The sequence below is a fragment of the Mytilus galloprovincialis genome, chromosome 8 (genome assembly GCF_965363235.1).
Source record: "Mytilus galloprovincialis chromosome 8, xbMytGall1.hap1.1, whole genome shotgun sequence".
Classification (NCBI taxonomy): domain Eukaryota; kingdom Metazoa; phylum Mollusca; class Bivalvia; order Mytilida; family Mytilidae; genus Mytilus; species Mytilus galloprovincialis.
The window spans coordinates 15,438,459-15,454,793 of record NC_134845.1 but is presented as its reverse complement, the minus strand read 5'-3'; the positions used below and the strand labels follow the sequence as shown (position 1 = coordinate 15,454,793).

The window sequence follows — 16,335 nt, the reverse complement described above, 5'->3', positions numbered from 1 at the left end:
TAATAAATGCAAGGACGTATTATAAAACGTCCTTGATAAGAGTAAAGAGAGTGAACACAGGGTGAACGTACTTTATGGCCGAAAGAACTCAGGACGAACAGACCAAGGGCGAACATGTTAACAGGGCGAGTCGACCCAATACCAAATTCACGCATGCGTACTACAAATATTTACATTAAAAACATCTGGTTACAAGTAAACAAATAACGTTCATGTAGATGAGATGAAATCTAATAACTTATATAAATAAAAGGGTATATATTTACGATAGAGATTGTTTTCATAATTTACAAATTAAATGATTCAGATGCTTAATCATGTGTAAAAATTGGTGTCAAGAATCGGAAGTTGTTATGAAATTGAATGATTTTACAGCTGGCACCATAGGCCTTCAGAAGACTTGTAAAGTCTTCTTCCACCAAAAATTAAATATCTCAAAAAGGAGCTATCAATTTTTAGCTTATTTTGATCCTTATATTTAATTAACTAATTATGCTCTTCTAGCTTATAGTATCAATTTGAAATTTTTAGTAATATTTAATTTCACCTAGGTACATCCTTAATATGGATTTTTTTTTAAATGACGAGCATAATACATCAATATAAGCATAATATCCTAAACATTCTCTATGTATGTGGCTGTCCCAAGTCAGAGCCTGGAATTCAGTTGTTGACGTTTGTTGCTGTCTTACATATTTGTTTTTTGTTAATATTTTTTAGCATTTAAATTAATTAGGCTGTTAGTTTTCTCGTTTCAATTGTCTTACATTTGTGATAGCTGACTATATAGTATGGGCTTTGATCATTGTTGAAGGCCTTATCTGGTAGACTAAAGCTGTTAATTTCTGTGTCATTTTGTCTCTTGTAGAGAGTTGTCTCATTTGCTATCATACCACATCTTTTTTTATAATTATATGGAAGGAATATATAATATATAAAAAAAAATAATAATATGAGACTGATGTTTATTTGAATTTTGCAAGCAGTTTTTACAACATCATAACAAAATTGTTTACCGGTATCTATAATTGCATCAGAAAATCATCAGTTTAAAGATAAAAGACTTTGCAGTTATTCAAGTAGCAAATTAAGATAACAGGTAAAAGGCTACTATATGGCTATTTCTAATCTATGGATTGATGTAAACAAACTTGAATATGTAGGTCCATAAATGTGTCCTCTTTGTAATACTTACCAACAAGGGACATTTGAATATTGACCGTTTGTTCTTTAATATTTCTAGTGTAGTAACATTTTTATGGGGAAATAACTAAAACTAAAAAAATACTTTAATATTTTTGTTATTAAAAGTGTTTTTTTTATAATCATCTTTATACATTAATTAGATAGAAAACAAGAGAGAGCTAAAACATTTCTCTCAGCTGATACCAAGAAATTAACATTCATACTTTTTTAAGGAGTGATCTCATATGGATTCAATTGAATTTACCTTTCTTGTATAATACATTTACAATGTTTCTTTTAATTTCTTTAATGCATTTGAATTGGTATCATCAACTGAGATGTCACCATTATCACATTAACCTGAAGTAAAGGGTCTATATATTATATTCATATAATGATTAATACTATACATTATTCCTTAAAACATTTTATTGAAATGTTATAATGTTTTGTATACCAAAGACTACATTATAATTCATAGAAGTAATTGATTATATTCTGGTATTTATTCATTGTAACCAGTTGTCTTTGCATTTTATTGTATGCTGTACATTCAATAAGTTTGAGTTTTTGAAGTCCCTTTGTTGTAACAGTTTTATAGTGTTTACCATCAGATGACACATGTTGTACTGATCCATTATCACACAACACATACAGACTGTTATCTTTTAGTGTAGTCATACTCCAGGGATGTGATGGTACTGTTAGGGTGTGATGTGTGTCATCAGTATAACTGTACCAGTACAACGTCTTGTCGATGTAGTAATCACAGTAGAATATTCTGTCACCAGAACCATGTAACCTGCCAGGATAACAGACAGTCTTTATTGTCTCTACCACCTCTCCTGTCTGATGATCTATGGTCAGTAGTCTGTTGTTTCCACCTACAATTAACTTGTTGTTTATAGTTGTAATACCACTCCTACACCTCCTCATTCCAGGCTGTGATATTGATTTAAGTTTGAGTTTATTGTGTATGTCATACATCTCTATACGGTTACTCCACAACAGTGTAACAGCTACTGTAGAGTTGTTGACTGCTGTAACACGACATGGTCCACCCTGTACAGGTATACTGTCTACCTGTGATCCATCTGTATTACAGATCAGTAGTCTCATCTGCCCAGGTAAACACATCACCAGTCTACCATCATCCATCATCACCATATCTGTTACAGTTTCTTGAGTTCCGTTACAAATTTCTGATATCTGGTTGATCTGATGATGAAATTTGAAAACATCTTGTCCTAGTGTGTATTGTTTATTGTTTGTGTGGACTTTGTCTGAAAGATAGAAACCACACATTGTTTATTGTTGTATTTTGATTTATACAAACATCTGAAATATGATCATCTAAAGAAATTAACAGTAACAGATAGACTTTCTCAGTTGCAACAAATAAAAACAATAATTTTGTATTAAGAATTTTGAATCAATACCACAAAAAAAGCAGTTTTAGGATGAATACTCATTAGACTTTTTTTCAATTTTCATTTGTGTAATATAAAGGATTGTTTGCAGTTAATAAAGACCAGGAGGCATACTATCATATAGATGTATAACATATAGGCTCACATCATGACAAGAATTCAAATGTCCTTTAAGTCCAAGTAATATATTTAGTTCAATATAGTACCAGACATTTTTGACAAAAAAAAAATGTTATATTAATACACATTGTTCATTGTGAAAAAAACTATCATATATAAATACCAATATATTTATACATACTTTGTTGCTCAGAGTTTCCACATTGGCAAGAGCATCCATCTTTTCTAATGTACAGAAGTATCTCCTGTAAAGTGATAAATTAGTAACTTAGATTTGTTCATATACCAACTGTGCAAAACAAAAAATATCAGTGGAGTCAATGCAGCTTTTACATTGTATTGTGATTTATGTGATTTAAAGATAATATTGGATATAATAAAAACTACATAAAATGTCTATTAGGCTACTGTGATAGTAGAAACATTGAAAGTTTGGCAATGTTGTTAAAATGTTCTGAAAAGTTCAAAATTACTGGGTTAACTAGAGGTATACAAATATAGTCCTCCCGGACTCTTGTCTGACAAAATAAACTTGTGCTAATGAGGGAATGTTTGATTGGTTGCTCCTAATTACTGTAAGCTAGGCCATGTCTTATCAGAATAGGGATGTTCATACTAATTTCTCCTGTAGGGAGATTGCTGCACTCTTTCCACTTAAAGAATCCCTTGCAGAAACTTTTTAAGTGGTCTAATGTTTGCCAGTTGAAATGCAAAATTTCAGTTCCTATCCAATATAACAAAACAAGATATTTATGCATATTATAAAAAAGAGGGATGGTTTGGGAAACAGCTGTATTTACAAAGTGCAGTCTACAAATATAATTGTAAACAGTTCTGTATTTGTTTTTTTTCTCTTGTCTTGCTTGATGGAGTCAAAAAAGGGGGGGGGGAGGCTATAACAATGTTTTAGTTTGTGATTAAGTCTAGGTTATGGTGCACCACTAGTGGTGTGTCAAAGATATCTGGTATGCAGTTGTATTATTACATTGGCGGATTATTTGGCCTGCCCACTCAGTTATGGTCTACTGCCTTTGAAACTTTTGCTTAGTTGTGATTAGGTCATTGTATAGGGAACCACTTTAGTGGTTAGTTAATGATAATTGTTATGCAGTTGTATAAGCATTGGAATATATCTTTTCCGTTGAGATTATTTGGCCCTTAGTCATGGTCTACTGTGAATTCATTTTTATTCGTGAGTCATAGCAAACCATGAATTTAAGAATTCCATGGAGATAAATTTGTCTGGAGTCGGATGTTTATTTCCGGTTATGTTATGCAGTTGACTAGCAATAAAAATTGCAACACTAGACATGTTTTTATTAAAAGAAAATAAGAGTATTTTGATTAAATCAATAATAGAAAAATTAAAAATCAGTGACAAATTACTTTTTATAATTAATTAAAACTTTTCGTGGAAAATAACTTCAAGTTGTTTCTTAGTGTCATATTCTAGACATGGTCTAAAAAACAATAGGATTAAGTATGGGGATATTGCCCGTAGGTAATATTGTTTATGACAGGAACATTTATTTTCACACCTTTTACTTATATTATTTTACCGTGATGAGGGAAATAAGTTTTCAATCATATATCAATCATAGAATTTTGAATGCATCATAAAATTCCGACAAAAATCTATAAATTATAAAACAAACAAATAATTTGCTGTCTCTGTTCACAATTGTAATCTAAGTTTTTAATGAACACTTTAACCTAGAATGACCAAGCTAGGATTTTGACAATTCTGAAGTTCATGAGTTATGTATCTGAATTTATCAAATGTTTAATCAGCGATCCATGAATTTTTTTATTTAATATATTATGAAACTTCTTTTTTTCTCTATCAAAGAAAATTGATACTCACAAAAATAAATAAATCCACAGTATTGACTTTGTAATTTTTGCTCAGTTTTCATGTATTAGTTTGTGATAAGGTATGTTTATGACTGGTAGGTCAATGATATTTTGTATGCAGATGTATTAACATTGGCATTTCTCATTATGGAGATTTTTTAGCCATATACCTTCAGTTATATATGGTTCACTGACTTTGAATATTTGCAAAACTTACATGTTAAAGATTTTTTTTAATTTTTGTCTCGCTTGATGGCATCAAAAAGCGAGACAAAGGTATACTGTTTCTGACGGAGAGGGCAGCGGTTGCAGGAGTAGAGGTTGCGTGTGGCAGATGGCACCGTCAACAATGTATTTTTAAGTTTTTAGTGAACCACTAGTGGTAAGTCAAAGATATTTGGTATACAGTTGTATTAGTATTGGCACATCTCATTTCCATGGAGATTATTTTACCCCGCCCCCTCAGTTATGGTTTATTGACTTTGAAATTTAGCTTAGTTTAATTACATTTATTAATTAGGTCTTTCAACCTTTCAGGTGAAAGGCCTATTGCTTTTGTTCTGATTATTATTTTTTTTCTTCCACTTAAATTTTTTCCTTCACTGTTTTTTTGTTTCGCAAGATGTTGCTTAGATAAATGAAATATGATATCGAACAGTTTATGCGCTTTTGAAACTGACACTGCGAAACCGAATACTTTCCCATATAAGAGTTATCTCCCCAAACACTGTTTTCCTTGTTATCGCTTAATTTTCACAACCGTATAAGAAACCGACAAATTTATTTTTCCAAATTGCTCGTTATATCCTCAGGATGTTCTGTTTTATTTTGACCGAAGCCGTATAGAGATTCCATATGAGAGTTATTTCCCCTTTTGTATTTGAAATTTTGAAATGTATTTTAAACTGGAAAACCATAAGTGATAGAGACCTAGGGTCTTTTGATTTGAGATCCTTGGTCCAAAAAAATGAAAATAAGATCAAGGTCAAAGGTCAAGGTCGTAGTTTAGATTTTTATTTGTCTTTGATTTCCCTATAACTTTAGAATGGTTATAGATACAGAAAATTTACATAGTGAAAAATGCTTGGTACTTCAAGGGGCAACTTTGTTACATTAGGACTGTATTGGTTTTACCATTGTGTAAGGGACATAATCCCATTGCTGGTTTATATAAAGCCATTATTAGGCAAAACTCTTAAACAAAATGTCCTTGACCCATAGGGTCTTTTGCAATGACATTGTGGAGCAATGACCTTGACAAAGGTCACAAGGTCAAAGGTCAAGGTCATGTACAAAGGGACAAATTATGTGGTTTTGGCATTACTTAAAGAGTTTTGTGTGTTTGAATGCCAACCAACCAACCAACCAACCAATCAATCAATCAATCAATCAATCAATCAATCAATCAATCAATCAATCAATCAATCAATCAATCAATAAATAAATCAATCAGTGCATGCATGTTTCCGTCTCATGTGTGTTTAATATAGGGTCCAAAATCTTCTTTGTTTCTTTGCTGTTTCAATTGACCCTATCCAACGTGTTTGATCAACCAACCAACCAACCAACCAATCAATCAATCAATAATGTTTCCTTTTCATGTGTTTAATACGGGGTCCAAGGTCTCATTTGTTTCTTTTTCGCTGTTTCAGTTGACCCTATCCAACGTGTTTAATCAACCAACCAACCAACCAACCAACCAAACTACAAGTCCAATCGACCCCAAAATTTGCAGTCAGCAGGGCATACATGTACTAAAAGTTCATAAAACAACGTGGTGCAGATATCTCTCAAGACTTTTCCTAGAGAAAAGAAATGGCAATGCCGTAAAAATCGATTGCTAGGTCCGTAAATCTCAGTGAAATCCTACAATAAAATGTCCACTCCTAGATTGAAATACTTTTCTGTGTTACAAACTGGTGCTGAAAAATGTACATTTTAAGAAAATAATCCTTAAACGTGTTTTAAAGTTACACCGGATCAATTAAATCCAAATCATGTACTGCTGGTGAACTGTGATCAAAATGTCAATTTCCTACAATGACAAAAGAAATTACATTGTGTACATTCCGTCTCTATAAATGTTGTCTGTTCAACATTCCTACCTGAAAAGAAATAAAAAGACTAAGTTTTCGTTATTATAAACCCGCATCACGTGATGTCTCCTCAATCTGGCGCGCACGATGGACCTAAAATAAAATAAAACCTTTCCAAACTAAACATGAAACTTCTCCGGTAACACAATGCTATAGACCTCATACAGAAAACAAACAAACAAACAAACCCCCCCCCCAAATCAATCATGTTTCAAAGGGGGGAAAGACCGTTTACAATTGCTTTTTAAAAGCAATTGATTTATATTTTGTGTTTAGGTTTGTTTAAACTTTAAAGGGAACTACTTATGATAAGTCAATTGTATTTGGTATGCAGTTGTATAAGTTTTAGCACATTTCATTTCCATGGAGGTTTTTCAGCCAGTCCTTCAGTTCCTTCAGTCAAGGTTCATTGACTTTGAATATTTGCAAAACTTACATGTTCAAGTGTTGCTATTTTAATTTCAACATTTGCATTATTGAAATTTCAAAAATGCCAGACATATATCTCTATGAAAACAGTTTATTGATTTTTGGTGTTTTAACGCCTCTTTTTAAGCACCACATTTAGACTATTTTGTGGCGGCCAGATTTTGTTGGTGGTGGAAGCTGGAGTGCCCAGATGCTGCCTACATGTTAAAGTGTTGCTATTTTGATTTCAACATTTGCATTATCGAATTTTCAAAAAAGCAAGACATATGTCTGTGACATCAGTTTTTGTTTTTATTAATAGTTTTGTGATGAAGACATAATCTTTCAATCAGTTTAATTGAGGTCTGGAGCTGTCATGTTAGTTAACTGCTAGTTGTCTGTTGTTATTTATGTATTATTGTCATTTTATTTATTTTCTTTTGTTACATCTTCTGACATCGGACTCAGACTTCTCTTGAACTGAATTTAAATGTGTGTATTGTTATGCATTTACTTTTTTACATTAGCTAGAGGTATAGGGGGAGGGTTGAGATCTCATAAACATGTTTAACCCCGCCGCAATATTGCGCCTGTCCCAAGTGTGGAGCCTCTGGCCTTTGTTAGTCTTGTATGATTTTAAATTTTAGTTTCTTGTGTATAATTTGGAGTTTAGTATGAATACCATTATCACTGTACTAGTATACATATTTTTAAGGGGCCAGCTGAAGGACGCATAGGGTGCGGGAGTTTCTCCTTTCATTGAAGACCCATTGGTGGACTTCGGCTGTAACTTATGTTCGCTCTATGGTCGGCTTGTTGTCACTTTCAGACACATTCCCCATTTCCTTTCTCAATTTTATTCTCATTGGCTATTACTAATTTACCTTATTTATTTTTAAAGAAACAAAGTCAGCAAGATAAAATGATTGTTAATGAATGTACGGTAATAATGTATTCGGAGTGGCTATTTGTCCGGCTAGCCGGACGAATAGTGCCAGGGCTATTTGTCCGGCCATTGCAATGCGCATGTCATATAATGTGCTTTCGGAAGTGTGTGTAATATTATCTTCAGAAGCACCGAGGGGGCGCGTGTAATCCGATCACTGATTTTCAATTTTAAGATCATGGCTGAAAACGGCGATATCAATATTTGTGATAAATCTTGCAGTTTTTGGAATTTGACAATGAAAAACGATAGTATGAACTTCAAAAAATGATATAATCTTATGAAAGAGACTAAAGAAAGGGGGGGGGGGAGGTTACAACCTTGAAGTGGGTATGTTGGATATAGGATTATAAAAAGTGGGGTACTGAAATACACGGGACAACAAAGATGGGATTAGGAGAAAAAAAGAAAAGAGAATTTTGGGAAAAGAACTTGAAGCACACCGTGTCACTCCGACCCCTCACGTAAATAAAATAAAATCCAACCTAGAATTTCTGAACAAGATTTTAACAGTGTTGTTTACTTTTTTTTCTTTTTTTTTTGTGGGGGGGGGGGGGTGCATTATAGAAAAATCTCCAATCTCTCACTCAAAATATGGATAACTTTATGTCAAGGGGTCTATAATTCTATTTGACAGCTACAGACATAATAATTGTGTACCTTTTTTCAGCTACGCAAAATCCTTTACGTTAACTTAAAATGAGTCAAACAATACTTAAGTTTGTTTTTCTAGTAATTTATTCTCTCTACTTATTTAAAAAATAAGAATATACATTAATTTTTTTATAATTATTCGTCATCCACATTGGACTATATTCTGGTATGAAGAAAACAACAATTTCAATTACTAGTAACAAGATTAGGCCCTAACAATAAAGATTACAAACATGTGCTACCCCCTGGTGCTGCTGAATATCATATTCCACGCACACACAAATAGTGACATGCGCATTGTATTGGCCGGACAAATAGTCCTGGTACTATTCGTCCGGCTAGCCGGACAAATAGCAACTGCCTAATGTATTTACCTGCATGTAAGCATTTTGTCCTTGTAGATCAGATCTTATACCTTGGATTGAATTATCCATCTGAAAATAAAGTGAAAACATAAATTATGTATGCTGGAACTATTTTTTTCCCGTAAAGACAATCGTACGTGCCCTGTGTTAAATACAATACTTTGGCCTATAATGGTTTATTTGTGACTAATGGATGGACATTTGTTTCATTTGCAGTCATATCACATCTTCTTATATCTATTTGCAACTCTATTTCACTTTATTCTACTAAACTTAAACATTGAACCATCACAAAGTCAGGTCAAATATCCAACAGATCTTATTCAATGTTTCACCAATCCTTCTAATTTCATTTGTTTTTTTTAGTGTTTTTTTAATATAATAATATGTATTCATCCAACCTTGCTTGATACAAATTTCACCAAGAGTCAAAGCTTCTCTAGATCTTGATTTTCTCTATTACACTCTATTCCACTGACTATCCAGGGAAATAAACAGCTGCTTCAACTTATTAACTTATAAAAGAAGCACAATTATCCTGTACAGCAACTAATTATTGCTAAAATTATTTTTCATTGACAATAATACTGTTGATTTTTTATATTCATCTGTATTTACTCTCTTATTTAAATTCATTTTCAAAAATAATATAGACATCAACAATTTATGTACTCTACTCCGATACATATCATTTGAAAGAATATCATATATCAAAATAAATCATGTTGCCCAATGAAATCCAATATAAAACAAATGTATAGGAGTCTTTCGGAATATTCATGACATATTTGTTACTGGCCATTGAAGACACACAACTTTTAATTAATCCACTAGGAATTGGTTACACTTAACATTAATCAACCTTTTTAATACTTTGAATATTTTAGTTTAGATATCATTTATTTAGAAAAATCCAATATAAAGTTACTGGTTTTTGATAAGGCCCTTGCAGGATGTATTGCAAATTGTCATTCAAGTGGCAATATAAGTCTATTCTTTGGTTCATTGTTTTATTTAAGCCATACAAAACATATACAGCCTTCTTTTTAACAGTCAGTCGAATTTGAGCTATTTGATGTAGAAAAAAATATTCTTTATTTTAATACCGGATATAAGAACATTTATTTTTCATACATTTAGCTATTATTTTCATAAATGAAATAAATATAAAATTCTAGACATAAACATGTTGTGTCAGCCTACATTCCTGTGTCATTGTAATGAGACATTGAATGATCATATCAATACAGACGAGGGACACCTTGTATAATCAAATAAGTAACGTAAGCAATATAAAAAATCCAGCTCATCTAGGTGCATGAGAATCACAATGTTTCTCTTTGACATAATCTAAATGGCTGTTCCACTCATTCTGTTTATATCACCATTGACAAATGTTATTTTAAATCTATTACCAATAACAGACATATTGATAGTTACCTCATCAAGCTTCTTGTGGAGGTCCAGTAGGTTAAGGGTGTAACTGTTACACAAGGCCTCATCCAATGGTCTTCTCTCAATCCTTATCAAGTCATCTTGTTTACTAGGGTCAAGTTGTAGGACAAAGTTTGTCAGGTCTTTCCAGAGGCTGTTGTATTCTGTGTGTGATATTCTGCCTGTGGTATTATGACTCAGGTAGTCATTCTTGTAATGTCGTAACCCCTGTACTGCAGCATCTTCAGCTGGTGTTAGATTATTGCAGTTCAACAAAATCAGGCTTGATAAGGTGATGTCTAGATCTTCTAGTTGAACAGGATTGGCTGTGAACTTGCAGTGGCAATCATGAAGGGCAAGGCCAGGTTTCTCTGTGTATAACCGCTTCCATTGACAATAAATTAGTGGCAATGATGGATGGTTATAACAATTTTGCCCATCAACGCAGCATCGTGCATTTCTGTGTCGTAGATGAAACAGGATGTGTATTACTGGTTGCGTGTTGAGGAAAGCCTGTAGAGATGTTAGTCCTTTCCTGGTGTAATCTCTCTCAAGTCTGGTCCTGAATAATGGTGTTACAACCTCCATTATAACAGACCCTACTATAAAGTATCGTCTCTTATCATCCCTGTCCATCCTGTAATATAAATGTAGTTAACAGAACAATTTAACACAATCTCCAGTTTAAATTATCATAGTGATAAAAACTGTAAACTTCGGTATTTTCACTTCAAATAGAACATTTACTATAGTCTCAACTGTTTTCTGTCAATTGAACTGTATCTTATATTCCAAAACCATAAAACAATCAAAAACAATTATTATGATTTCTATTTGTAAAACACCAATTATGTCTTGAGAATAGAATGCTGCTGAAAAGCCAGGTTTTTTTTGTAACCAAAGTGTTGTTATAGTATGATGTTATCATACATACAGAAGAAACATAAACAATTGTATCCAGTCCTTAATCAAGTAGTCAGGGGCACCAATGTAAACAGTTATCTTTTAAATAAAAATGATGAAACTCAAAATTAAGTTTCCCTAATATAGCCAATTATCTCATATCCCGGAAAATTGATACCAATGAAAATATAAAGCAATTCACTAAATGTTTTTTTTAACACTAACCAAATGTCGGATTAAGATTACTTAATTTGTATTAATTACTTTTTATGATTCATATCTAAATAAAAATATACAGATAATGTCTAAACAACAGATTTATTATCATTTGAATTAAATGTTATTTTAACATTGTTTACTGATTTCTTTTGTGACATTATAATTAATGTTAAAGACGTTACCAACTAAGAGATGGAGGGGTGTGGGTGCTTATTTTGTTTGGAATCCTGTTTATTTTTTGTTTGAAATCCCTTTACTGTGAAAACCATAAAAACAGTGGTGAATCCAGAACTTCTTGTAAGGAGGATCCCACTGGTTGAACTAAGGGAGCCTGCTCCAGTTATGATTCAGTGATTTTCTGTATAGTCAACCAAATTTTGGAGAAGTAGTAAACTGAAAGTATTTTTTTTTAGGTCAACTTATCAGTATCTATGATAACATTTAGAAGTGTATTTTATATTTTAGTGTTATCATGGTTGACATGTATACTCACATGAAATGTATTTAATAAATGGTTTTGTCTTGTAAACTTAAAGAATAATGAAACTTCCTTTTTGATAATGTCAAGGTAGAATGGAAATACCCTTTTCTATTTATAACACAAGTCATGTGATCATTTCCAATACAAATTTTACATAAGGTGGCAGAAACCAGTTATTTTACAATAAATCTTTAGAATTTCATTGATTTATGATTTTATTTTCTTGAAAATTCATTCAAGCTTGTATACAAATAAAATGTATGGTTTCAAGGAACTAAGATGTGTACGTGCTTAAGTAAATATATAGAAAACCTTTAAATTTGGGTGTCTGTCCAGCATGGAGATTTAAAAATTTATAAATGCATTGCAAATAAGGCAAAAAATGTGATGCTCTGATACCAATCTAATCCTCACCTGCAGAATCCTGCTAAAAGCCGACAAGAATTTTAGCCAAAATTCAAGAGAGAAAGGATATTCAGTGAATTAGAGCCTTGTCTGAACCTATCCTTACCATCAAAATCTCAAGATATTTTTGTTTACATAAAACTGAATGTTTTCCCCACTTTGATTGGATGCCGTCAAGTGAGGAGACCACAATTTTGACATCTGATTGGACCTATATGTGAAGGAAATCCCCTACCTGTGTATGCAACTACTTACTTGTGTAGAACAGTAGCCTAGAATTTACATTCATTTATTTTTTCAGTCCACATGATGCAATTATATACCTCAATACTTAACTAAAACAAAATTTCTGCGTGGGACACATGTTCTGGTACACCAAAACTGGTACCTGCCACCTAAGAAAATGATAAGTTATTTATGTCAGATTCAAACAAGTTCGAAATCCACAACATTTAAATGTTTACTACTTTTATTCAGTTTCTATATATAAGTATTCAATTCATGTCTGTTGTTTATAATTCATCTATGAAAAACTAGACAAATATGGTATACTGAGTTTATAATTAAAACATTATTAATTTATTGAAATGTCAAGATAATGTGTGGATTTCTTTTTTCTTTAAATTAACTTAATTGTACAATAGTTCTACAAACCATTTATAGCTACTTCAATACAAACAGCCCCCCTCCCTTAACCAAAAAAACCCACTAAATTAACTCAGGTCATTACCTACAAATAGTTCAAGAAAAATGCTTTTAAATATAAGCTTTTGTAAAAAAAGAGTTGAATCCAGTGTAAATAATATATGGTGCATTCAATTGAATATTGATGTGTTTGTACTTTATTGATTATTATCTTTTTCAAATGATGTTGAAATGTAGAAGTTTTCATATATTGTTGGCATAATCTTTTCTAGGAAGAAGAGGCTGAGACAGGAGATATATGGATGCCAAGAAAAGAAATTCCTGTCATAGAGTAAGATTTTAAAAATACAATTTCAACACTAAAGGATAGCATTTTTTAAATTTAACCAGCATATTTAATGCTGAGTTTCAGATGAAAAAAAAACCAACCTACAAACCTAAAAGTTTCACAATACTTTTGTATTATTTGGGTGTTGGTGTGGTCTATTGGTTACTGTCCATATTGTTCATGATTCCTGTTATTCTTTAAATGTAGTATTTAAGACAGGTAAAGACTATAAACATGATAAAGAGAACTTTAAAGACTAATATCTTAAGTTGAGGACATCATCATCCAAAATAAATACCTATCGGCAAGCACTCTTATGTTATACACTTTGGAAAGAAATCTATATTTCATTTTAATTATACCCCCGCTTTAAAAAAGGGGGGGGGTATTATACCCCCGCTTTAAAAAAGGGGGGGTATACTGTTTTACCTCTGTCTGTCCGTCCGTCCGTCCGTCCATCAGTCCGTCCGTCCGTCCGTCCGTCAGTCCGTCCGTCCCATGAAACTTTCGTCACATTTTTCTCAGGAACTACACATCCACCCTTTCTGTAATTTGGTATCAACATTTATATATGTCAGCCATACCGTGTGATGCGTTTTCAGATTCATCACTTGACCACTTTTTGTTTACCGAACACTTGTCTGATTTTACACATGATAGCCAAGTTGCAAATTTTCGTCACATTTTTCTCAGGAACTACAATACAAGGATTTCTGAAATTTGGTTTCAGGATTTATATAAGTCAGCTATACCGTGTGATGCGTTTTCAGATTCATCACTCGACAACTTCCTGTTTACCGAACACTTGTATGATTTTACACATGATAACCAAGTTGAAAATTTTCGTCACATTTTTCTCAGGAACTACAATACAAGGATTTCTGAAATTTGGTTTCAGGATTTATATAAGTCAGCTATACCGTGTGATGCGTTTTCAGATTCATTACTCGACAACTTCCTGTTTACCGAACACTTGTATGATTTTACACATGATAACCAAGTTGAAAATTTTCGTCACATTTTTCTCAGGAACTACAATACAAGGATTTCTGAAATTTGGTTTCAGGATTTTTATAAGTCAGCTATACCGTGTGATGCGTTTTCAGATTCATCACTCGACAACTTCCTGTTTACCGAACGCTTGCATATTTTTACACTATTAATATTATCCACTTGCGGCGAGGGTATCATCAGTGAGCAGTAGCTCGCAGTTTCACTTGTTTGTTAAGCCACATGTAAATTATTGTTGTTTATTTACCCAGAGTTGAGCATGTAGCTAAGTAAGTATACAAGCACATAGATGAGTATGTTGTAATAAACTCTGATATCTTACTTCTGACTGTCATCTGACTTTTACAGTAGCAATGCTATACTAACACATAACTCATTTCTTACAAGTAGTTAATTCGGGTAGAATAAATAAAGAGAAATTGATAATATATGCAAGTATTCAAATCAGCATTGATTTTGTAAAATTAACAAATTAATGCTATGAGATATAGGAAAATGTGGTATGAGTGCCAATGAGATAGCTCTCCATCCAAGTCCCAATTTATAAAAGTAAACCATTATAGGTCAAGGAATGGTCTTCAACTCGTAGCCTTGGCTCACACCGAACAGCAAGCTATAAAGTGCCTTTTCCTGACATGTAACAGAGTATTACCATATTTTTGTATTCAACAATTATTTTGCAAAATCTCTAGACGAGATAGAATTAGAAATAAACAACTTGTAAGATTTTAGAACACATGTATGGTTTAAATTGTATTGTAAACTTAATATTTTCTCTTTAAAAGACTCTTTTGAAATTTGAAATTGAAAAGTTCACTCTGTCTATAAAACTAACTTTAGGTATTTACAAAGCAAGCAATAGTTTATATAGCTTTGTATGAGCTTCTAATATTTTTCTTATACTCTTGATATACTGGTAACTAATCAGGGATATTAGAAATGAGGAATAATGAATCTTTGTTACTTGCATATAAGCTTCATAAACTGCTTTGAGAACTTTAAAAAAAAAGGTCACAACTATCCCTGTTGTGTTGGTCAGCCACAAAAATAATCTTGGATACAATGATAGGGTAAACTGTTCAGATATAAACCCCAGTTACCACATAAAAGAGCAACGAGTTTCACAAACAACACATACTGGGTTTTATACATATAAACTACTATAATACAGAATAGATAATAGGTCATCAGCAATAATATGAATAACAAATGATGTTGTGTATAGTCAACCCAACAATGCAGAAAATTACAAACAACATCTTGAAGTCACTATATGATCTTCTGAAGTAATCTATTGGCTGTGGAACTGTTTTAACTAAGCTATATATATATTCTCTATTGTGTACGTGTTACTGAAAACAAGTCATTGCTAGATGATTTATCAATAAAAAAGGATCCAAATTCTAAAAGTGAATTTAAAAATTTAGGATCCAAATTCTCAAAGTGAATTTAAAAAAGGATCCAAATTCTAAAAGTGAATTTAAAAAAGGATCCAAATTCTAAAAGCGAATTTAAAAGAGGATCCAAATTCTTAAATGGAATTACAGATGTAACATGTTACACCAATTGCTGATCTCTATTTGATAGAGCAGCATTAAAAAATTGGAAAAGTCAAAGGTAAATCTCAAATCATCTCAATATCTGAGAGTTTAGAACATCTTGTACTGTTGGGCAGGATATTGGGAGAGAAGGCAAGGATAAAGCTATATATCCTTATAGGGCATACAAAATAACTATAGGGTTTACAGTGTACATCAATATAAAATGGTTCAGTTATTTATTAAAGCAAATATATAAAAGAGTTTATTCAGGTGATGTAATAAGTTTTTCATTGATCTTGTGAACATTTGT

At 32.2% G+C, this 16,335-nt stretch overlaps 2 protein-coding genes across 7 annotated transcripts in view; one reads left to right on the top strand and one right to left on the bottom strand.

Moving 5' to 3' along the window:
• LOC143085157 (exocyst complex component 1-like) overlaps positions 1 to 16,335 on the top strand; it is an 80,784-nt gene that overhangs the window by 3,875 nt on the left and 60,574 nt on the right. For 3 of the 6 annotated variants that reach the window (XM_076261356.1, XM_076261360.1, XM_076261357.1), the window contains exons 3-4: positions 13,418 to 13,476; positions 14,736 to 14,753. In XM_076261356.1, coding sequence (XP_076117471.1) covers positions 13,418 to 13,476; positions 14,736 to 14,753 — 77 coding nt within the window. The remainder of the gene's footprint in view (positions 1 to 13,417; positions 13,477 to 14,735; positions 14,754 to 16,335) is intronic. The other 3 variants (XM_076261358.1, XM_076261361.1, XM_076261359.1) reach the window with 1 other exon arrangement.
• Positions 949 to 12,198, bottom strand: LOC143085154 (uncharacterized). The gene is made up of 5 exons (XM_076261353.1): positions 12,108 to 12,198; positions 10,499 to 11,129; positions 9,068 to 9,127; positions 2,917 to 2,980; positions 949 to 2,468 (listed from the first exon to the last, which is right to left on the bottom strand). Coding segments are annotated over exons 1-5 (1,572 nt in total). The 5' UTR covers positions 12,110 to 12,198; the 3' UTR covers positions 949 to 1,653.